This window comes from Trachemys scripta, chromosome 16 (genome assembly GCF_013100865.1).
Source record: "Trachemys scripta elegans isolate TJP31775 chromosome 16, CAS_Tse_1.0, whole genome shotgun sequence".
Classification (NCBI taxonomy): domain Eukaryota; kingdom Metazoa; phylum Chordata; order Testudines; family Emydidae; genus Trachemys; species Trachemys scripta.
The window spans coordinates 5,071,046-5,093,055 of record NC_048313.1 but is presented as its reverse complement, the minus strand read 5'-3'; the positions used below and the strand labels follow the sequence as shown (position 1 = coordinate 5,093,055).

Sequence of the window (22,010 nt, the reverse complement as noted above, 5' to 3'; positions counted from 1 at the left end):
GGCCGCCTTACGGGACCAACGCTTCAGCGCCAAGACCACACCTGCTGCAGCACCTGACAGAGCAAAGCATTCCAACCCATCCACTCCCAAAATGCAGCCATCTCTGAGTTGGAGCATGTCACGTGCACACAGCAACAGCACATAGTTTACGACAGGAAGTGAAGAAGTGCCCTGTATCCAATTGAAACTAGAGGTCTGTTACATAGGCAGAACAGCATTCCCTGAGTTGGGATCTGACAAGGGCATCAGGCAGCATTGTGACTTTTTGGGAAGTTATCAAGGGGAAATGTCCACAAGAGAATGTTACCCGTTTTAGATGGCACCTATCTAAGGTACATATGTGCCCCCCCCCCCCATCTCTGTCGTATATGAGCGCCTCACGATCTTTAATGGATTTATCCTCCCAATGCCCATGAGGCAGGGCAGGCCTATAATCCCCATTACCCAGATGGGGAAACCAAGGCACAGAGAGCCTAAGTGACTTGCCCAAGATCACACAGGCAGTCTGTGGCAGAACAAGGACTTGAAGCTAGGTCTTCCAAGTCCTAGGCTAGTGCCCTAACCAATGGGCCATCCTTCCACCTACTGTAGCACAGCATTCCCTAGCACTGTGCTAGGGCACTGGGGTCAAGACTGACCCAAGAAGAGGGAGCTCCCCATCCCGTTTGTACCCCCCCCCCAAAGCCTTAATCTGGTGGGGAACATCCTCTCAAAGAGGCCCCCATTTCCCAGCCAGGCTCTGCTATCCCGGGGTAGGGTTCGCTCACCACGCTCCGTGTTGTAGGTGCTGAGGCAGGATGGGTTCTCGCTAGGGTCCCATATTCTGACCGTGCCATCTGCTGAACATGAAGCCAGGCGGTTCTTGGAAGGGCTGAATGCCAGGCCCCAGATCGCATCCGTGTGGCCTTCCAGGACGTTGCTGAGGACTCCTGGATCTGGGCCAGAAACAAAGCCGGGGTCAAGGAGGAGTCATGCTGGATCCTGGCTCCCAGCTGGGGAGCCTCACCCTAGTTTGCCCCAGGGCCCTCCTCTAACTGAAAGTTCCCAGCATACAGTGCTCCACCTCCACTGGAGTGGGCAGGCCGCAGTGCATGCTGGGAGCTGTAGTCTCCACAGGTAAAATAGAGAGCCACTGCACCCTGTTGAGTTTTCTACACATCAGGTACAGCCCGTCAGCACATGAAGAGGTTCCACCACAGGCCACTCCCCAGCACTGCCGCCTGGAAAACTCCCAGCAACCCCAAGGAGACAAGACCACCCTGAAAATCACCAAAAATCTCCCATTTGGCCCTCATTCTGCCCTCCTCCCAGCTGTCAGGAGACAGGTTGGATACTCTGGGGTCTGATCAGTGCATAGGGACTGCCAGGGGAGAGGACGGACAGACAGATGCCTGCACCCACCGTAACTGTCGTATGGATCCATGCTCAAATCCGGGACCCTCCAGAAGCGGATCTTGGTGTCCGTTCCGCCACTGTAGCAATATTCACTGTTACAGCCCATGGCAACGGAGAGCACTGGACCCCTGCAGAAACAGGATGGCCACAGAGATGAAGGGGAGGGTGAAGAAAATGGGGCAAAGAAAGAATGGGGGAGGGGGAATTCCAAAACTGTAGGATGGGGCTTCCCCTCTCTGCCTCGCACTCACAGAGACTCTCCCAAGGAGTTAGCGTGGATGCAAACCACACAGGATGAGCCAACCACAGCCACCCACTAGGGGAAAGGAGCTCCCAGCTGTGTGGAGCCCGTCTGAGCATTGGGCTTCAGGAAGGTGTTTGTGGAGTCAGAGCACCCTCTAGTGGCAAAGTCTCTAGTATGACGCTGCTCGGTTGGCACTTCAGACAGCACCGGCCTGGACTGAGCCGCTCGTCCCTCGTGGACTGACGGAGTCGTTTAATGAACTTGCAGGACACAGGAGCTGCACTAGCTGCACTCGTGGGTAGGCTGGGGGTTCAGGATTAGCCCTGACCCTCTCGCCCCAATCTCCTGTGGGTTTAACCCTCACCCCTTCATTAAATCACCAGGGTTCCACCGTCTGATCCCAAAGGCTGCACTGGGGCCAAGGATCCAGACTCTAGGGCAGGGGTCGGCAACCTTTCAGAAGTGGTGTGCCGAGCCTTCATTTATTCATTCTGATTTAAGGTTTCGCACGCGGGTCATACATTTTAACGTTTTTAGAAGGTCTCTTTCTAGAAGTCGCAAATATATTAACTAAACCATTGTTGAATGTAAAGTAAATAACGTTTTTAAAATGTTTAAGAAGCTTCATTTAAAATTAAATTAAAATGCAGAGCCCCCCGGACCGGTGGCCAGGACCCAGGCAGTGTGAGTGCCACTGAAAATCAGCTCGCGTGCCATAGGTTTTGCCTACCCCTGCTCTAGGGTCATGGGCTTAGCTCTCTGGGCCCACGGAGTACATTAGGGAGATGCTCCAGCCAGAGTCATTCATGGATTCTGGACCCTGGGATCAATACACAGGTGGAGAGATGCCCCTTTGGGCAGCAGTACCAGCCACCAGCCTCACACCCCAAGACCTACCTGTGCGCCCGGAAAGCGTAGACCGGCTCCACGTCCAGTGCGGCGTTCCTGCGGCAGGAGAGGAAAGGACAGAGGTTGGGGGGGGACACCCGGGTCCTACTCACTGCTAGCAGGGCTGGATGCTTTATACTCTACCGCCCAGCAGGCCTGGCTCAGGGACAGCACAGGACCCGCCCAGTGGAAAGGCCCAGGGTTCAACGTGTGACCTTCCCTCAGCATCAGGGGAGAAGGGATGGGGATTTTGCTGTGATTTTAACCCTTTTGTGCCCAGGTCAAACTGAACAAATCAGGTTAACAGCTGGCAATGCTCCCCTTCCCCATCTCCCCATTCCAAAATAACCAGCCCCACATGCAGCATGATGTGGGATGCCAGGGGGGAACCTTTAGGGGCTGCTGGCTGGCAGATGCCTTAGACACGTGGTTGTATTTGTGTTTTCCCTTCCCCAGATTTCATTTTTACAGGGTGCGGTTAACGCATCTGCCTGGCAAACCCTCCCCATCCCAGCGCCTCCTGCTGGCCCTGCTGAGCCTGGCATGCTCCCCAAGCTACAGGCGGGGCTCACTTTTTGGCAGCAACCGTCTTCTGGAGGTTCCACAGCTTCAGCGTGCCGTCCTCAGAGGCGGTGACCAGCGCGGACTCCGTGTGGTGGAAAACCAGGGCCCGGATCCCATCGTAGTGACTCCGGAGGGTGAACTTGGGATTCCAGGTCTTCTTAAAGGCGTCCTTGCCATCCGACAGCTGGAAACACAAAACAAGGCCGTGTGATCACAGCTATGCTCTCCTCCTCCTCTGAGCTGGGCCAAGTCACCTCTGTCCATTTCCAATTAGAGCCCCTGACAGGGGCCAGCAGCCAGGCTACCTCTGCACATCCTCTGCAGTTCTCTGAAAACATCCACTCAATGTGCAGCGGCAGTCAAAAAAGTGAACAGAATGTTGGGAATCATTAAGAAAGGGATCGATAGTAGGACAGAAAATATCATATTGTCTCTATATAAATTCATGGTACGCATACATCTTGAATACTGCGTGCAGATGTGGTTGCCCCATCTCAAAAAAGATATATTGGGACTGGAAAAGATTCAGAAAAGGGCAACAAAAATGATTAGGTAATGGAACAGCTGCCATATGAGGAGAGATTAATAAGACTGGGACTTTTCAGCTTGGAAAAGAGACAATTAAGGGGGGATATGACAGAGGTCTATAAAATCATGACTGGCATGGATAAAGTAAATAAGGAAGTGTTATTTACTCCTTCTCATAACACAAGAACTAGGGGTCACCCAATGAAATTAATAGGCAGCAGGTTTAAAACAAACAAAAGGAAGTATTTTTCCACACAACACACAGTCAACCTGTGGAACTCCTTGCCAGAGGATGTTGTGAAGGCCAAGACTATAACAGTGTTCAAAAAAAGAACTAGATAAGTTCCTGGAGGATAGATCCATCAATGGCTATTAGCCAGGATGGGCAGGGATGGTGTCCATAGCCTCTGTTTGCCAGAAGCTGGGAATGGGTGACAGGGGATGGATCACATGATGATCACCTGTTCTGTTCATTCCCTACCTGGCATTGGCCACTATCAGAAGACAGGACACTGGGCTAGATGCACCTTTGGTTTGACCCAGTATGGCCGTTCTTACGTTCTGCTTGTGGGTGATTATCCCAAGCATTTGCTTGCTTGCTGGCTCAGTACCACACCTGTCTTAACTACATTAGGTCCTTGTATGGCCTCCATCACTGTGGTATCAGAGCACCTCACAATATTTATCCTCTCAACACCGTTGTGAGGCAGGGCAGAGCAGGGGTATTATTATTATTGCCTCTGTTCGCACAGCACCTAGCACAATGTGGCCCTGGTCCATGACGAGGGCTCCTAGGTGCTAATGTAACACACCTAATAAATAATAATTTCACTCATGGGGAAACTGAGGCAGTGACCCACTCAAGGTCACAGAGGTACCGTGAGGCAAAGTAGGGACTTGAATCCGTCTCCCAAGTCCCAGGCAAGAGTCATAACCGCTGAGCCATCGCTCCCTCTCAACCCCAACAGGTTCAGTTACACACTTTTGCTGATGCCAACGGCAACGTGGCTTTTTATGGAATCATGGAGCTGCAGGGCTGGAAGGGATCCCAAGAGGTCCTCTAGTCCACCCCCCAGCACTGCAGCACGGTTGAGTCTACCCCCTGTCTGGCCCTGGGAGCCATGCGCTCAGGTCTGGCGCTGGGAATGCTCAGGACAGAGCATGGGTGGATTAGAACAAAACTCTTGTCAGAAGAGCTAAAAGAGGCAGGAAAGAAACCCAAACTGGCCTTGTACTCCCTTCCTGCACTGGAAAATGGCTGCATATTTGAAAGGGAAACTAGCAACCCAGTAGAGTCATACTGGTATGTTCACTGGCTATGCAGGAGGGTGTTCTGGTGGTCCCATAGGAATCCAAGTTTGCACCATATGTCCCAGACCGACTCTGAGAAGGCCCCGGCCCTAGCTCCCACGAGAGTTCCCATCTGAGGGCTGCTAGTAGACCCATCCTGCCTGATCCCAACTGTCTGCCTGGTGCACATGGAGCAAGAGGGCATCTGTATCAGACAGGACCCACTCATGTGGTCTGTCCATCTGTTCCACACCCAGATAAGCTAGTAGCTAGCGCAGCCCCCAGAGCACGGGGGTCCCTGCATGGAACTCCCCCCCAGCACGCAGGCAGCTGGCTTCTGCACCAGCTGAGATCCTCGGGTTACTTCCTGCAGAGGGCATTACAACATAGTCCAAGCTGGGGGTGACAGCAGCTAGGTCTGCGGAGAGAAATGACTGCTAACTCCAACCAGGGGGTGAATGGGAGGAGATAATCCTGGACACTGCTCTGCCCAGGGACCCCAGGAGGCAGAAAGATCCCCAGCCTGGGGGGCTCATTAGACTCATCTCAGTGCAAAGGACAGCCGGGTATGAGAGCCCACTGGAATGGGATGTACCGGGTGCACGGAGTGGTGCTGTGCCAGGGATGCCCGGCACCACAGGCGGCACTGACGAACACTCCCGGGACCTGGGCTAAGGGCCAGCTCGGAAAGCTGGGGCGAGGAGATGACGCCGGCTACTCACGTCACAACTGAGCTCGTTGTCGTTGGTGACGGTCAGGTCTGCCAGGTCCCCCAGACTTACTTCCCCTCCGCCGATGGTGTCCATGATAAACACGTCCGAGGAGAAGCCAAGCGACCCTGCTGCAAGGGGAGAAGGGGCAAAGCTCAGGGCTAACTGGAGAGGTGCCAGGTGGAAGCGGGTTTACAACTGGAGGAAAGAAGGCAGTATTCCAAGCTTGAGAAGGGTATGTTGGGGGCACCCCTAGGTGGGAGGTAGTCTGTAGGGCCTCTGTAACTGGGGATTGGCTGAAGAGATCCAAAGAAGATCAGAGGAACATGACAGCCTGAACGTAATGGACCCCCCAACTTCTCCCCACAATCCCCACCCCACAGTCCGAAACAGGAGGGGAACAAAGGGACTAGCTGTTACCTTCGTGAGACCTGGGATGACTGGAGATGGCAGATGGAATAGATGGTTTAGGAGGGAGCCCATCAACATCCCGGAGATCAGCAAGCATGCCTTGAAGCTTAACTCTCCGGCTCTCTGCAGAGGAAGGGAAGATGAGGGAGAAAGGTTAAAATCCAGGCCCTGGCAGTGTGGTAAGAGACAGGTAGCTTCTTTGGGACCAGACCCCTAAAATATACTGAGCATGGGTATGCCCTCAGCATTTGTCAGTTTCACTGCTTCCCCTGTTCTTGGTGGAAGTCTTCCATCCAGCCACAGGGGAAAGAGAAAAATGCAAGAAGAGGAATTCATTCAGTGAAGCCCTATGGCCTAGTATGCAGGGGGTCAGACTAGATGCTCACAATGGTCCCTTCTGGCCTGGGACCTATTCTGTTCTACGGGGTTCTTCCTTTGCCCTCATCACTGTAACATCAGGGCATCTTTCAGTCACGCAGTAACTGACATAATAACCACCTCTCCCCTGTGGTTCGTTCTATCCCACGAGGGGTGGGGATTGTGTGGGTGGGCGGGTGGTTTTGGTAAAGTTTTGTTCTTGTTTATTAAAATGTCCATGCCGCTCTGTGTTTCTGTTAGAGGAGCCTGGTTGGAGCGGTGCTCCTGGCACTGGGGGCAAAGGGCGGGCAGATTTCGGATAGTCCTTAGCTCCTGAGGAAGTTTGTTCCGCAGTCTGGGACCGGCCCCCGAGGACGATCTGTCTCCTGTGCGGACAGTCTTCACCCTGATGGTAACAAAGTTCCATGGTGCTGGAGGAACAGCGTCATCGACCAAGTTCCCCACCCTGGAGCCTCTTTTAGATAGGCTGGGCCCAGGCCATGGAGTGCCTTGAAGATAAGGACTGAGACCATGAACTAGATTCAATTTCTACAGGTTGTCAGTGTAGAGAGCAAAGGACTGGTGTGACATGCTCACGGCAGCCGGCGTTGCTGCCCAAAACTGCCTTCGACTCATGGTGTGAAACTAATGATGCCCCTTTAAAAGGAAAGCTTTCCTTCCAGGCTGGGACACTGCATGGCCCATTGCAGCGGGGAGGAAATATGGAGTGTTTCTAGCAGCTCTAGAGGGTGCTCATGTCATATGGAATTCAGGTCCAGGGCTACGGGAACTGGAGCTGCCAGGAGCCAGGCTGGAATCAGTGGGGGGGGAAGGGATTACTGTACGTGTGCATGTGGGAACGGGGGAGGGGGAACGTTTCATGCCATCCAAGCCTGCAGGGGAAGTGCAGCTGCTCGGTGCTTTCCTGCTGAAGGCTGGTTGAGGGCAGCCCCAAGGGGAAAGTAGGATCATCCCGACCGGACATGGGAACAGCGGCTGCTGCTAGTAATGTGCTCGGCAGGAAGTCTGCGTTTCCCCTCTGAAAGCTCAGAGCACAGCTGGGGGAGGAAGGGGGCAGGGAACCCCACATCCCTGCAGCAGAGATGGGGAGTCAGTGGCTCTCTCACCTTGCTAGAAACCTTCCCCGGTTTGGGAAGTTAACCAGGAGTTTGCAGTGTGACCCAGCAGTAAAGCGCACAACAGATCCTGGGGGAGTGGGAGTGTGTACAAGGAGGCGGCAGCTCCCCTTTACGGGGCTCTTGGGATTTACGTGCAGTACTAGGCACCATGTTCCGGGAGGATATGAACGAACCGGAGGGAGTTTGACTAACCGAAATGATCCAGGAGGTGGCTGAGGGTAAAGGTATTCTTCTCCCTGACTCCTAGCCCCCCTGCTCTAATCACTAGACCCCCACTCCCCTCCCAGAGATGGGGATAGAACCCGAGTCCCAGCCCCCCTGGGCCAGCCATTATATCCCAGTCCTTTCCCATAGCCAGAGATAGAACCCAGGCATCCTGGCTTCCAGCAACCACGTGCTCTGTGCAGAGCCTGGCTAAGCTACGAGGAAGCTGTAGGGGAGGGGAGACAAGTCGCTGGCTGCATATACATGAAGGATGTCACCACAAAGGTGGGTGGGGAATTCGTTTGGATGACACATGGACGTAAGTTGCAGCAATGGAGGGTTAACGTGGACTGTAAGGAGCTGGGAAAAGATCTCCCCCAGGGACATGCGGAGAAGGGGGCAGGAGAAGGGGGGGAAGCCCCATCGCATGGACACACAGAACCAGGCTGGAGGGCTGTCCTGTGGGGATGGCTGCTGGGAGCTCTAGGATCCTATCCACACACTCCCATTACCGAGCTCGTTCCCGTCCCCGGTGCGCCGGGCGTCCCCGGAGCCCTCGCCGTTCTCCCCAGAGCCCAAGAAGTCAAACTCGTTCAAGGCATCCTCAGAGTCTTCATCATCCTCCTCATCCTCCACCTCAGGCATCAGGGGCTTTGTGGCAAGCTGGCAACACAGACTGGAGAGAGTTAGCCTAGGGCAGGGAGGGCTCCAAGCTTACCCTGCTCCCCGCAGCCTGTGGTCACAACGTGGAGACACCAGCCCACAGGACTGATATATCCAGACCTGGGATGGGGTCCAGGGAGATTCTGTTCAACACAGGAGGGCTGGGGGAGGAAGATCAGAGACCGTGGCCAAGGAAAGCCATCACTACTGGTTAGTTAGGGCCAGGCACATCTGCACACATGGGAAGGATGCTGCCTTTCTCCAGGCGGAGTGCTTAGGGGGAGCAGTGTGCATATAGGGCTGCAGTCACTAAAGGGTTAGCTGTTCTATACAAGGCCAATAGCCACTCGTATGCACGAGCACAGCGCAGGGCTCTGGGCATGCGTGTTAGGACACCTGCGTGCACCGACATTCACACGGCGTAGGGCTTCTCTGGCTGTGCCATTACCATGCCCCCAGGCTGAGGGCTGGGGCGGCAGGTCCCTCACCCTGGGGCAGGCTGGAGTTGGGAAGGTGAAGTCATTTCAGGCATCGCTGTGTTACGGCAGCAGGGGTCAGACCGCCCCTCTGCAATCTCTGCCACACCGCTGCTGCTGCAGCACGGATCTCATTAGAAGCCAGAGATACTTGATGGGTAGAAAGGGGACAAGGGAACCCTGCAGAAGAAACCACCACTCCCCCATCAGCAAGGGAAGGGGAACCAAGAAAAAGAGGGTGTATGGGGCAATGGTTAGAGCACAGGGGCAACCAGGAGTCCTAGGTTCTATCCCCACTTCTGGGAGGAGAGTGTGTCTAGTGGTTAGAGCAGGGAAGGCTGCTGGGAATCAAGACTCCTGGGTTCTATCCCTAGCTCTGTCACTGCTCACCATGTGACTGGGCACGTCACTTCTCTGCTCTGTGCCTCACATCCCCCATCTGTAAAATGGGCAAAATGGTGGTGCACCCCGCAGGACGGAGTGTGAGGATTAATTAAAGAACTTTGAGATCCTTGGATGAAAATGCTAGAGGAAGGCCAAGAATGATCATTGCTGGAAGCTTTCACGTTCAGCTCCCACCACCCGCAGTAGGGGACAACTTCCTATCTGTCTGCCAAGGCAAACACAGGAGCATCTGATCATTATTTATAGCACTCTTCTGCAGAGGCTTATCAAGCACTTTACAAAGGCGAGTGTGTATTAACCTTGTTATACAGCTGGGGAAAACAGAGGCACATGGACAGGACTGGCCCATGGCCACGCAGTGAGATAGTAGTAAAGCCAGGAACAGAACCCAGGAGTCCTGACTCCCAGTGAATCCTTGTTCTAACCAATCCACTACACTCTCCTCTCAGAGAACCCAGGAGTTCTGATGCCCAGCCCCTGCCATCAGAAACCTGTTGGGAGTGCTTGTTAGAGTGGCCCAGGACATGTTAATGTCTGAAATGGGACATTCTCCTCTCCTCGTAAAACCTGCCTTTACTCGCTGTTTCTTGTGCTGCCGCTGGGTTTCGAGAGGAAGGCCTTCCAGATCTTCCTCTTCATCGCTGTCCTCGTCCTCGCAGTTCTGGAGGAAGGGGATTTTCTCCATCACCGAGCTGCTGATCCGATCCTTTGTCTCCTTCCCAGCGTTCCTGCAGAGTCGATACCAGGCCAGCGTTAGAGAGCGAGGCTGCACTGCAGCCCCCCAACCCAGCATGGCCCACTGGGCAGAGGGAAAGGAGAGCAGCTGCATTGTGGAAGTTGGGGAGAAGGGATAGAAACGTCCCTGGTTCAGGGCACTAGCTGAGTTCTAACTGCCTCCATGGGCAGGTAATGCCATAGGTGTCTCCTGTCACACCTTCCTCTGAAGCAGCTAGGACCAGCCACTGAGGATCCTGCTCCGGTTCCTATGCTAGACCTTCACGGCCCAGATGTCCCTCCCATGGCGCCCTTCAGCTGGATATCAACACTTCTGCAGTGAACAGATGCACATCCCATTGGGGATGAGACACCAAGCAGCAAAACCCCTCGGTGGGGGCAGCTCCCCCATACCAGGCCGACTCCAGGCAAAGCACCATCTAGGCAGCACGCCCCCTTTCTACCAAGCAGAATCAGGGCCAAGACCCCTCCCTGCAGCGGGTGTATCCCCCTCCACGCAGTGCATCACCCATCTCCCCTACCAGCCAGACTCTGGGTTGAATGCATCCAGCAGAGACCCTCCCCGCCCGGGTTCCCCCCATCAGCCGGAACCCCCCCTCATCCAGCAGAGACCTACCCTGCCCCATGAGACACTCCAGGCTGGAACCCCCTTCCCCCGCCAGCCAGATCCCCATCCTTGCATCTAGCAGAGCACCCCCGACCCTAGCAGCCAAACTCCATCCATGCAGCAGCCTGTGAGACAACCCCCAGCGAAGAGAAGCACGCAGCCCCTGATAGAACTCAAGAGGAGGCATAGAACAGCGATGCCCCCTACCGGAGGGAAGCAAGATGTATGGACAGGACAGAGGGCTGCCTGCTCACCTTTTAATCTGTTCCTCGATCTGTTTGACAAGCAACGACTCGCCCCCGTTCAGCCCAGTGGGGCCCGGAGCGGGGCCCAGCCCCAAATCGCTGGGCTCCACGGTGCCGTTCAGCTCCACGGAGCAGCGGCCCAGCAGGGAGCGCACTCGCTTGGAGCGCATGTCCAGGATGGTGTCTGTGTAGCCCACTTCTTCCAGGTACCTGCGGGGAGGGAGAAAGGCGAGCTGAGAGCGAGGACGCATCGCAGGACATCGTAACACTCTCCGTCTGTGGATCTCCAAGCACTTTAGAGACACTGCGGGTCAGCAATCTCTCCAGAGCTGGCATGGAGAAGGGATTGCTCCAGGTCAGCAAAGCAGACCCGAGAACTTCCCCCCGCAGTCCTGTGCTCTCCCTCACTTTGTCCGTGATGCCAAGCAAGTAGCACAGACTTAGGGGGAAATGGGGGAGGCCCAGGCAGATCCCCAGAGTCCCTCTCTGGAGGAGGGTGCAGCGTGACAGTCCTCCACGCTGCCAGCGGCATTTGAGCCTCACAGGGAGGTGGCTCTCCCAGCCACAGGGCAGATACCACATTAAAAGGAACGTAGCTGCAGAGAGGAAGAGTGGGCCTGTGGATAAGGCACAGGGCTGGGAGTCAGGAGAACTGGGTTCTCTCCCCTCAGCACGGCCACAGGCTTGCTGGGAGACCTTGGGCAAGTCACTTGCGCTCTCAACGTCTCGGTTCCCACCCAGTACACATGGGGATAACGCTACTGAGCTGATGGCCGGAGGACTGGGACACTAGTGCCTGAACTTACCACCCAAGCTACATATGGAGCAATGACAAATTCCTCACCTGCAAAGGGAGCGTTTGCTACACTGTCAGGACAGATCCACCCTGCACCCACGCCCCAAAGAATCTTTGACCGTTGAGGCGCTTATGCTAGAGCTATGGTTTAGTCCAGGTGAGGTCATATAAAAAGGGGTCCTCCCGCCCACGCTTTACTGCAGGGTATTTTCAGCTTGCTGCGTAATTGTGCCCCAGGCCCTGGCAGCTGCAAAGGCAGCACCCAAAAGCCTTCAGAGTTGATGAGGACATGTAGTATTTAGGTTCTATGCTTTGTCAGGAGCGCCAGGGAGCCCAAAGTCTGGGCAGGGCATTTTTGCATCCTTGTGTATTTCAGAGACCAAAATAAATAAAACTGTAACCTGAGTGGCACCAGAAAAGGATTATCAATAGCCAGAAAGAATAGCTTAGAGGGCTGTGAACTGTCCCTTTCATCTCAGTGGAACGTTAACTCTGGAACATACTGACAACATGTCAAATGTCAATGCCGACTGTTTCATTGCTAATGATGTTATGCATATCCACTGGAGTAGGAGGAGTTTCATGGGGCTAATTGCTGGGGAGGGGTATAAAGGTATTCAACATGCCCCTCCCCAAATTTAAAGACACCTGTGCAAAAGGGGGAGGGAAAGATGATGCAACCCCTCCGTGGCACCTTAAGCCTCCCCTGGTGCCCCCTGTTATATTCTACAAAGCAGCTGCATGTTATCAATGCAAATATCTGCAGCACCACAGACAGTCCAGCTCTGACAGAGTAAACTCAATTAACCTGATTACTACTAGCCCCAGTGGATTCTGTACTGACCAGAGTTGAGACAGTGAAGGGGATGAAGACTGGGGGGAAGGGGAGGGGGGGGGCAGGGGAAGAGATTGAGACCGTGTAGTTTAGTCCTAGGCTGCCTGCTGCAGAACTGAGGAGCATTGCGCCCCATAGCACATGGGATCTTGGTTCCAAAGAGTTCTTAGAAGAATGGCAACTAGTCGGTTAGTGGATAAAACAGAGGCGATGGGCAGGGTTTAAGTTTGGTTCTATAGGAATTGCTCCTCATGGATCAGCACCTGCCAACGCTGTTCTAAGAGCTGATTGTGACAACACAGCTCCTTTAGCGTCTGAGCTATTTTCTGTATGTTTGCACAGGCTCTAATTCAACGGCACCTCGCCAGGTCTGGCCTCTCAGGGTATGTGGACATGCCCAAGCACCTCGCCAGGTCTGGCCTCTCAGGGTACGTGGACATGCCCAAGCTAGCTTTGATCTAGATAGAGCAATGCTCTCTCAAGTAACAATAGCAGTGAAGTCACAGCAGCATGAGCTAGCCCTGCCCGCCTGGGAGCCTGGGTACATACTCGCGTGGCCACTGCCCATCCTGGGGCGGCTTCACTGCTGTTGTTACTCGAGCTAGCTCGGGTATGTCTACACCTGCCGCATTCACACCTCCGAACTGCAGTGTAGACAGACCCTAGGGGCAAGAGCAATAGAAATGTCACGTAACACCAGCTAGGGCAAAGATGAGAATATTCCCATTTGCTGCTTTGACAGCGGGGGTGTGGGGGGGCAGGGCACACCTCTTTTACCAACCTCACCTGGAATAGCTTGAGATTAAGTCCATGGGGCCCCGACGGTCAGGGCTTTGCAAAGGGTGCAAAGCGCAGGCATATTCCAAAAGGCACGGACCTGTATTGACAATATTCAAAGGAAAATCGCCTCCCGCCTCCCCCAGAAATGCAACTGCCTCTGGGATGCAGCACAGCAAGTGTTTAACAGCACATACCAATGCTGTCATACCCATCTGAAACAAACAGGGGAAATTCAGAGAGGCAGAGTGGAATTGTCCAGTATGGAACAGGCCAGGACACTGGGATTCATGCTCCTGTGGCAAGTTCTTCTAAGAGCTACAATCCAAGTAAATCTTGCCTGGACAATCATCCTAGGGGCTCATCCAACTCCTCCTTCCCCTGTCCCATCACACAGCTCCCCATTTGCCCACTTTCCCCTGGGGCTCAGCTCCTGAGCTTCGGCCCCTCCCAGGAGGCTCTTCATACTCACTGCCGGAGCAGCTGGCGCCCTTCTTTCCACACCAGTGGGTTGCTTTCCAGTGAAGTTGTTTCCGCTGGGCCATTGGAAACTGAGAGGACAGTAAAGAAAGGGTGTCAGTGACGCACATCCGCCATGGGGATCCCATTCTGGCTTCAGCACCAGCTTTTCAGTAAGCCACCCACAGCCCTGGAGCAGCCTCAAACCCAAGCCCTCACCTGTCAGTGCTAGGCTAACCCCATGGAAAGAATCCAACCCAGAGGTCACGAGCCCATAGTATCCCACATCCCAGCTATACGCAATCACAGAAATAGTGTCTGTATCCATGAGCAGGGGACTGGGCAGAATATATAGGACACTGTGGGTTTGAGAGCACTCACATGGTACAGTACCTGGTTCTGACAGATCCGCTCTCTTCTCTCCTTGGTTCGGTTCGGTTCCAAACTTCAGCTTGTGGTATTTTGACCTTGAACGAATGTGGAAAAGTGAAGTTTGAGGTGAACGTAAAGCAACTGACAACGCACGATTCCCATATTATAGAGGGGGAAACTGAGGCACAGACGTGTGACACAACGTGCCTATGGTCACACAGTGAGTCTGCTCCAAACACTCCTCAGAATGGAGACCAGGACTCGGGAGTCCTGACTCTCCATGCACCCCTGCTCTAACCACCTGGCAATCCTTCCCCTTGGAGCTTGGAATTGAACCCAGGAGTCATAACACGTGTTTCTCTGCTCTCATCTAGTCTAACCACTAGACCAACGCATCCTTCCAGACCAGAGTCAGACACTGACCGTAGTCTGGCCCCTTCATGATTCCCTAGGCTCTACCCAACAGTCAGTAACACCCCAGTGTGCTGCCATGTGTGTATATGAGCGGGGGGAGGATAGGGGGTGGCCATGCGCCAATCAGCATTCGGAAACCCTTGCAGCTGGACTCATGAGACGGCAGTAGCAGTAGATTTCAAGGGATCACAACTGATGACTGAGACTTTCATGGTCTAACCCTGGTGACCTAACAAACGACAGGACCCCCTCCAAGAGGGGAGGGCCTCGCACCTGTTCTGCTGCTGGAGAAAACAAAGCCAGGGGAGTCTGCGTGGGAGGGGAAGTTTCCAAGGATCCCCCGAAACGTGGGGAGTGACAAGCAGGCCAGCCCACTCCCAAAGCCATAGTTGTCCTGGGTGTTCCCATCTCCTCGAGCGGCCACATCTCTTACCTCTCTTGCTTTAAGGCATACTCCAACATCTTTATCCTGCGCACGAGGTCTGTCTTGAGGTTCTCTTGGCCCTTCCTCTCTCCCTGCAGAAATGCCACTTGGGCCTGTAGGAACAAGAACCAAGCCCAAGGTCAGTCAGGTCCCATAAGGGCTTGGAGCGCAGGTTGTTGGCTCACACCCATGCTGCCCTCACCCCCTGCCTGCCCTAACATGCTTGGAGATCCCCATACAGGAAGTGCTAGAAATGGGTAAAGGATGATTATTTTTTTTACTTATTCCAGCAGAACCCAAAAAACAGTGCCAGTTATACCAGCCCAGTCGCTTGTGTACGGCGCTAACGTTCCCAATCAGTGCAGGGCGTAGGCACTAATTTATTCAGCCACTTTCATCCGAGGATCTGAAAGCAAATCACCCCCTGTCACACAGGATGCCTCACAGCTCCCTGGGGAGAGTCGGTGCCATTATTCTCCATTTTACAGATTTACCTAGAGCCGCGGTGACCTGCCCAGAATCCCATAGATAGAAAAGCAGGAGCAGAGTCTCAAATTGAAAACAAGAGTCCTCATTCCCAGCTCCCCCGCCGCCGCTCTAACCACTAGCCCCCACTCTGGTCTATTCCATAGAAGATTTTAACCACGCTTATCACCGTAGTATCTGAGTGCCTTCCAGCAGCGCACCATGACTACACATCGGTCGTGTGCTGGTCTCTCCTCCTCTCCCCAGAGGGAGAAGCGCCGTGCAGTGGACTGTCTGGTTTTGATAGGGGTGTCTGTTTTCTTTTAATATACAGGTATTTGTTGCTGTGTTTTTATAGAAGGCAGGTCAAAGAAATGTTCCTTGCAGTTGGAGTGGAAGGTGGTGAGGGTTACGATAGTCCTTAGTTCCTGGAGGTGTTTGGTCCACCCCTGGAGACGGCTCTGTCTCCCGCATGGACTAGCTTTACTCTTATTGTTGAGAGTCCATTGGACCAGAGCAGCAGAGCTGTCGACCACAGTCTTTCCAGGAGCTTTAGATGATCTTTTTGATATGTTGGGCCCAGGCCATGTGGCGTTTTGAAGATAAGGACCAAGACCTTGAACCTGATTCAGTATGTTCTAAGAAGCCAGTATAGAGAGCGGAGGACAGGTTTGATGTGCTCCAGCAGCTGTGTTGCTGAGGAGACACGCCGGGGCGTTCTATACTAGTTGGAGTTAGTTGCCTAAATGCTGAAGTGGGAGTAGAATCCAGGAATCCTGACTCTCAGCCCCACTTCTCTAACCCACCCGACCCCACCCAGAAGTGGGCATAGAACCCAGACATCCTGACTCCCAGCCCCGCTGCTCATCCCCACCCCCCTTCTCCCAAATGCAGGAAATGAATTCAGGAGTCCTGACTTCCAGCTCTCTTGCCCTAACCACAAAACTATCCTTCCCCTCCGATGTCATTGCCAAAACTCTGATAAAAACAACAGGCCAATTTTCCTGCAGGTGCATCTCTGACTTCAGTGGCATCAGGCAGCTAATGCCGGGGCCGACTCAGCCCAAGGCACTGCAAGGCATCCACAACACCTCCCTCCTCCAGCTCTTTCACACAGCAGCAATCCAGTTAATTGCAGACCTGTCCGCTGCTGGGCAGCGGCCGCGAGGAGCTCACTCCACTCCTCATGCTCTGTTGCATTTGAGAGACTGCTCCAGTCTGGACTGAGCTCGTGTGTGTATTTTCTCACCCTTCTCCAGGCAATTTAACCCAATCACAAAACGTTTCCATCACTTAAGGACCGTCTGTTGGCTTAAGCCGCGGGAATCTGCACCATATGCCAAACTGCCTGCCAGCTCCTAAGGCGAGATTGCGAGCTGGCTCCACCATCCGCCAGCTGACACCTTCTTAAACCTCCCACCCCCACCCACCAGTCTATTAACACAGATTTTCTGCTTATTAGCCAGATTTCCGGTCCGACATGCTCCCGTCAGTCAAACCCTGTCCCAGCAAACAGTGATGCTAAGCACCTGTTACAGATTCATTTCCAATCATTTAACTCATAGCACATCCCCAGTTTTCTGAGCTTCTAACGTCAGCACCTTGTGCCCAACGCTCTAGGGTGGCAGAGTCGAACCCCAAAGGAGCACTGTTGCCATCTCTGTAGGGATCAGTCCCATCTCCTCCACAACCCCTCTCTCCTGCTAGCCATGTACCTGCTCAAATGAACCTGGAGCCCTCTCTGGCTACAAGAATTGATCTAGCCCAACTCAGCCTGCCGTTGCATACCAGATCACTGTGCAAGGATCAAGACTAGAATTCCCTTTGCAAACATAACCGACCACCATCTAGTGCAGTGTTTCTCAAACATTGGGTCATAACCCCCGGAAGGGGGAAGTGGGAAGGATCGTGAGGCGTTGAAATTTTTATTACAATCTAAAGCAAAGAAGATCTCGCTACCCCACTTCCCACATCCTCTGACCCTTCAAGGTCATGTGTTCTCTGTCGAGCTCTCGAAACACACACACACAAATCGATTACTTAGCCTCAAGTACCAATATATATTTTTAATCTAAACTTTTATAGTAAGCGGAAAGGGGTGGCAAAAAATTTTAACTTCAAATAAGGGATTGCCAACTCGCAAAGGCTGATAAACTCTGGTCGAATGGAACGAACACAGGACTAGGAGTCGACGAATCTGAAGTCCTCGTCCTGGCTCTGCCACAGACTCACAGGGACTTCAGCAAGGCCCTTCCCATTTTGGTGCCTCAGTTTCCCCATCTGTACAGTGTGGATAATGATACCAACCCACCGCACCAGAGGTGGGGGGTGGGGAAAGAGCACTTTGCAGATGGAAAAGGACTGTGCTAACCACTGCTCAGAGACTGGGTCAAAGAACAGCTTCCAGTGTGTACCAGTAAACTCATTCCTAAAGAGCTTCCACTTCCCACAGCAACTCCTAGGGAACCTAACCTAACACTATAACTTTTTGGCTGCTTAACTCTATGTGAGCTCTGGGGAATCATAAAAGTCACAGAGTTTGCTGGATCCAGACAAAGATTCTTGGCCCATCACACTCGACCCCACAAACAATCCCGCAGGTTAATGCAATCACTCCCAAGGAGCCCGTGACCCTCAGGGACTGCTTAAAATACTTCACAGATCTTACTAGCTTGAAAGATCCCATGGAGGCAAAATATTCAGATTCCTACAAAGACTTCTTGGAGTCCACAGGCACACTGGCCAGCTTGAACCATTTTTTTAAAGGCTGTAGCTTTGGAGAAACAGCAGTGCAGTTCTAACAAAGATGACATCAAGGTATGCTAAACAACACGCAGGTAACCAAGGCTACAGTGTACTTTGAGTGCCTGGTGTAGAATGAATAATTCCAAATAGGAAGGGGATCAGTACTTCACTTGTCAGATTAAAACGAAGGAAGTTCCCTGGATAAGGAAAAAAAAAAGGTGGTAAAATGGAGTTAAGACTGAGAAAGTATTTGAAGAAGGAAAAATGTGAAGAACACTAGAGTTTTACCTAGTCCTGTAGAAAGCCAAGGAATTCCAAGCTGAAGTCTAAAATCAATCAACTGATAATTTCCAAACAGGCCTTTCAATTAAGATCCCAAACAGCCCTAGCCCTGTTCACCTGTATGTCCCATTTTGCGTGTCTGCTATGAAAGGTTTGAGTGGAGATAAAAGTACAGCAGGAACACAAACTGCTCTGACAACACACACCTTGAAATTTCCACCAGGAAATGTGGGACACTAGACAGGCCTAAAGCAATGGGACTTTATGGAATGACTTTTAGTATGCAACCTTTGAATCAGAACGTCAATCAGAAGCCATGCCCACCTCTTACACTGCCGAAGCCATGGGTTTATGTGTTGTAATATGTCCTTTCCTAGGAGTAGCAGGGCCAACGTAAACGTAGAGCATTAAAATGGGTGTCTTTACTGGGGCAATAGAAAGTTGCACTGAAGCATGGATTACAAGCCGGTGGTACAGTTAGCAAATGAGGTCTGCAGGAAGGCCGGAAGTTGCAACCTTCCTTGGGCAACAATCCAGAAGCTCTATTATGCAAAGGTTTCTTTGCAAATTCTGCCACATACACCACTGAGTGGCCAATCATGCACTAGCTGCACTGGCGCATGAGAACGCAGGTGAAACCCACCGAGCAATAAATGATCACTAGCTAAATCTGTCTCCTTAAGGATGCGTAAGCGAGGCACAAGGTGACGTGATGCAGTGAATATTGTTTGAGGGACTTTTCATGTGAATTGCCACGCTATCTTGAATATTTATCTGGCCCGCACAATCTGAGTGCCACACAATCTTTACCTGTGAGGTAGGGCAGTGCTATTAGACCCATTTTACAGATGTGGAACTGAAACACAGAGAAGCAAAGTGATGTGCCTCGGTTCATACAGGATGTTTGGGGTGGAGCAGGAATTGAACCGAGGTCTCCCACAGCCCTGGGTAGGGCTCTAGCCATTGGCCCATCCTTGCAGCTGTTTTCACGTTCCCTCTTCCACTGCTCCTTCCTTCTCCCCCGGAGTCCCAGTTGCCACAAGGATGCTCCCATGATGCTTACAGACACAGAGGCGGAGCTCTGATTGCGCTTTTATGTGCTCCTCTGCCACAGCGTTCCCTACCCAGTTATGAAATGTAGGTGGGCAAGAGGATTTGTGGTGGGGTTACTCTCCTCCACTTGGCTTTTTCAGCCACATCCCCGCTCCCTTCAGTAGCAATGCACATTTGCTGCGGTTGGTTAACTCCAGTATCACTGGCTGGCTTCGGAATGCATTGCTTGCTTCCTAGCCCTCATGATAATTCTCTTTCTCTCTCTTCCAAACAGGAAAGGCTGAGGTCAGAGCTGGCTGGATGAATCCAAAATCTAAGCAGCTGCAGGGAAGTTAGAGTATAAGCATATTAAACCAGGCACAGCCAGCTAATATCTCCCAAAGATGATCCCAAAGCATTCTCCCCAACGCATGCCCTTGTTACCTCTAAGAGAAGTATTCCAATCCTCTTTCCATCATTCTTCAGCCACTAACCACTCTCTTGGGTAAATGTCAACCTCAGCTCCCTCAATAGCAAGTCCCTCCTCATCCCTGACACTGATATCCATGGAATTACTGAGACCACGCAATGCTCACCTGGCCTCTTCTCACTTGAGAATGAGATATGGTCAAGTGGTCTCCGCACAGGACTAGGAGCCAGAAAATCCCAATTTCTAATCATGGCTCTGACAGCGCCCACAAATACTGAGGAGTCATGTCACCTCCCAGCTCTGTGCCTCAGTTTCCCAATCCGAGACTATTGAAACAGTCTCATGGGGAAGTTACAAGGCTTAATGAGTTAGTGTTTACAAAGGGGGATGGACAGCACTATAGAAGTGTTGAGCACATGGCAGCCTACCCCCAGGGTACCTCCTCCTTGAGAGGCTCATTGGCTGGGCTATGGAGCTGGCATCAGAGTCACGGCCAAGACTGCATCCTAATGCTCTTCTGAAAGCCCCATCTCATCTTCCCCTTGCAGCTTCCTCTTCTTGATCAGTTTCTCTTTCTCCATACTGCTGCTACTGACTCACATGATTCTCTTCCCTCACACCAAGGTCTCGTCCAGTCTGCTACCCTCCCACCTGTGCCCTGGGAAACGCCCTCGATTTTATAAGCAATTCTCTATGGCCTTTTTCCTGTTCCACTCATAACCCCTCCTACACAACTCTCCTCAGCCTCACCCTGCAGACTAAAGCCATCTCACTGCTCCCCTAGCATCCCGATCTCATTAAACTCTCCAGCCAGATTTGGTCTCTCAATCCCCGCATATTGCCTTGCCTGGATACCTACAACTCTGTCCCATCCGTTGCCTTTCACCCCCTGCTCACATCAAACCCTGCTGCTTGGCCCCTTCAATTCCCCTTGCTACACAGACCAGCTATATATACACAAGCACGCACCCCAAAAAGCAGTTTATGCCTCATGTCCACACCAGCTATGAGAATCCGGAAATCTGAGACACTTTCTAGGGATGCCTTACAGCCCGCAGCATCCAGCACACGTGCCAGAGGCTGGCATCAAGGCCTTCTGGCCGGCACATGATAAGCTATTGCTCTTCACCTCTTCCACCTGTCCTCCATGTGCGAGCAGAGGAATAAAGTGAAGTCGATGAGATCTGGCCAATTTTGTTTGCCTCTCTCCTGTGATCTACAAACCCATCAACTTTCAAGGGGATAGTAACTCTCTCACCCAGGCACTGATGAGTCACACCATTCATTCAGACACCCTTTGCCAAGGATCTGAAAGGTCCTCACTCACCGCCCTTCTCCACTGGTATTCGGGAAGGAGAATTCTCTGTACCTTCAGCACCTATTTCTATCCCAACCAATTCATCCCTCCAACCCTGTGGAAGTGAATTCACCTGAATTACTAACCACAGATCCGCTGGCCGTGGCTATTCGGAGAAGTCAATGCACTTAACAGCCCTAGTCACTACTCAGGGAAATGTCCATCCCTGGGCGCTGTCAGCATTGTTGTTTGGAGAGGTTCCCATTTCCTCCCATCCCAATTCCATCCCTAGAGCTACTCAGGGAGAACAGCCCTGCTGGGCTTCATGGCCTATTGAGGGAGATCACAGTCCCCTGCTCCTTAAACAGTATCTCAGGAAAGTGTCATTCCCTTTGCTCCAAACACCAATAACCGGGGAGCTGCTTCTCTTGACCAGACCCCTGGAGGCTATTCAGGAAGGGACCCCCTCCACCGCCTCTATTAGGTGTCCCACCTCAATTCTCTCTTCCCCCCCACCCCCCCCCCCCCACCCACCGGACTGGATGTTGGCTGTGCCCCCACCAACAACTCCTTCCCTAGTTGCTATGGGGTTGACAGATGCATGTCCTCCCCCATGCCCTCACCCCAATTCCTTCCCTAGTCCCTATTGGAGGGTGATGGCTACATTTCCTCCCTCATCACCTCAACTCCCTCTTGGGCAGCAGCAGACATTTCCTGGCCCCTGTCCCAACATTCACCCCAATTCCTTCACTGGTCACTATGGAGGGATCGACAGCCATGTTCCTCCCCCACGATCACCCCAACTCCCTATTGGAGGGTGA

The 22,010-nt window shown here is 52.7% G+C and overlaps 1 protein-coding gene across 3 annotated transcripts in view; it reads right to left on the bottom strand.

Moving 5' to 3' along the window:
• Positions 1 to 22,010, bottom strand: part of STRN4 (striatin 4) — a 28,084-nt gene that overhangs the window by 5,273 nt on the left and 801 nt on the right. The window contains exons 1-13 of one of the 3 annotated variants that reach the window (XM_034792035.1): positions 15,594 to 16,187; positions 14,948 to 15,051; positions 14,122 to 14,195; positions 13,742 to 13,820; positions 10,871 to 11,071; positions 9,846 to 10,002; positions 8,243 to 8,393; positions 6,040 to 6,153; positions 5,632 to 5,750; positions 3,100 to 3,275; positions 2,537 to 2,584; positions 1,402 to 1,523; positions 768 to 935 (exon numbers count right to left, since the gene is read on the bottom strand). In XM_034792035.1, coding sequence (XP_034647926.1) covers positions 768 to 935; positions 1,402 to 1,523; positions 2,537 to 2,584; positions 3,100 to 3,275; positions 5,632 to 5,750; positions 6,040 to 6,153; positions 8,243 to 8,393; positions 9,846 to 10,002; positions 10,871 to 11,071; positions 13,742 to 13,820; positions 14,122 to 14,195; positions 14,948 to 14,976 — 1,438 coding nt within the window. In that variant the 5' untranslated portion in view covers positions 14,977 to 15,051; positions 15,594 to 16,187. Of the gene's footprint in view, positions 1 to 767; positions 936 to 1,401; positions 1,524 to 2,536; positions 2,585 to 3,099; positions 3,276 to 5,631; positions 5,751 to 6,039; positions 6,154 to 8,242; positions 8,394 to 9,845; positions 10,003 to 10,870; positions 11,072 to 13,741; positions 13,821 to 14,121; positions 14,196 to 14,947; positions 15,052 to 15,593; positions 16,188 to 22,010 lie in introns of those variants that run through there. The other 2 variants (XM_034792033.1, XM_034792034.1) reach the window with 2 other exon arrangements.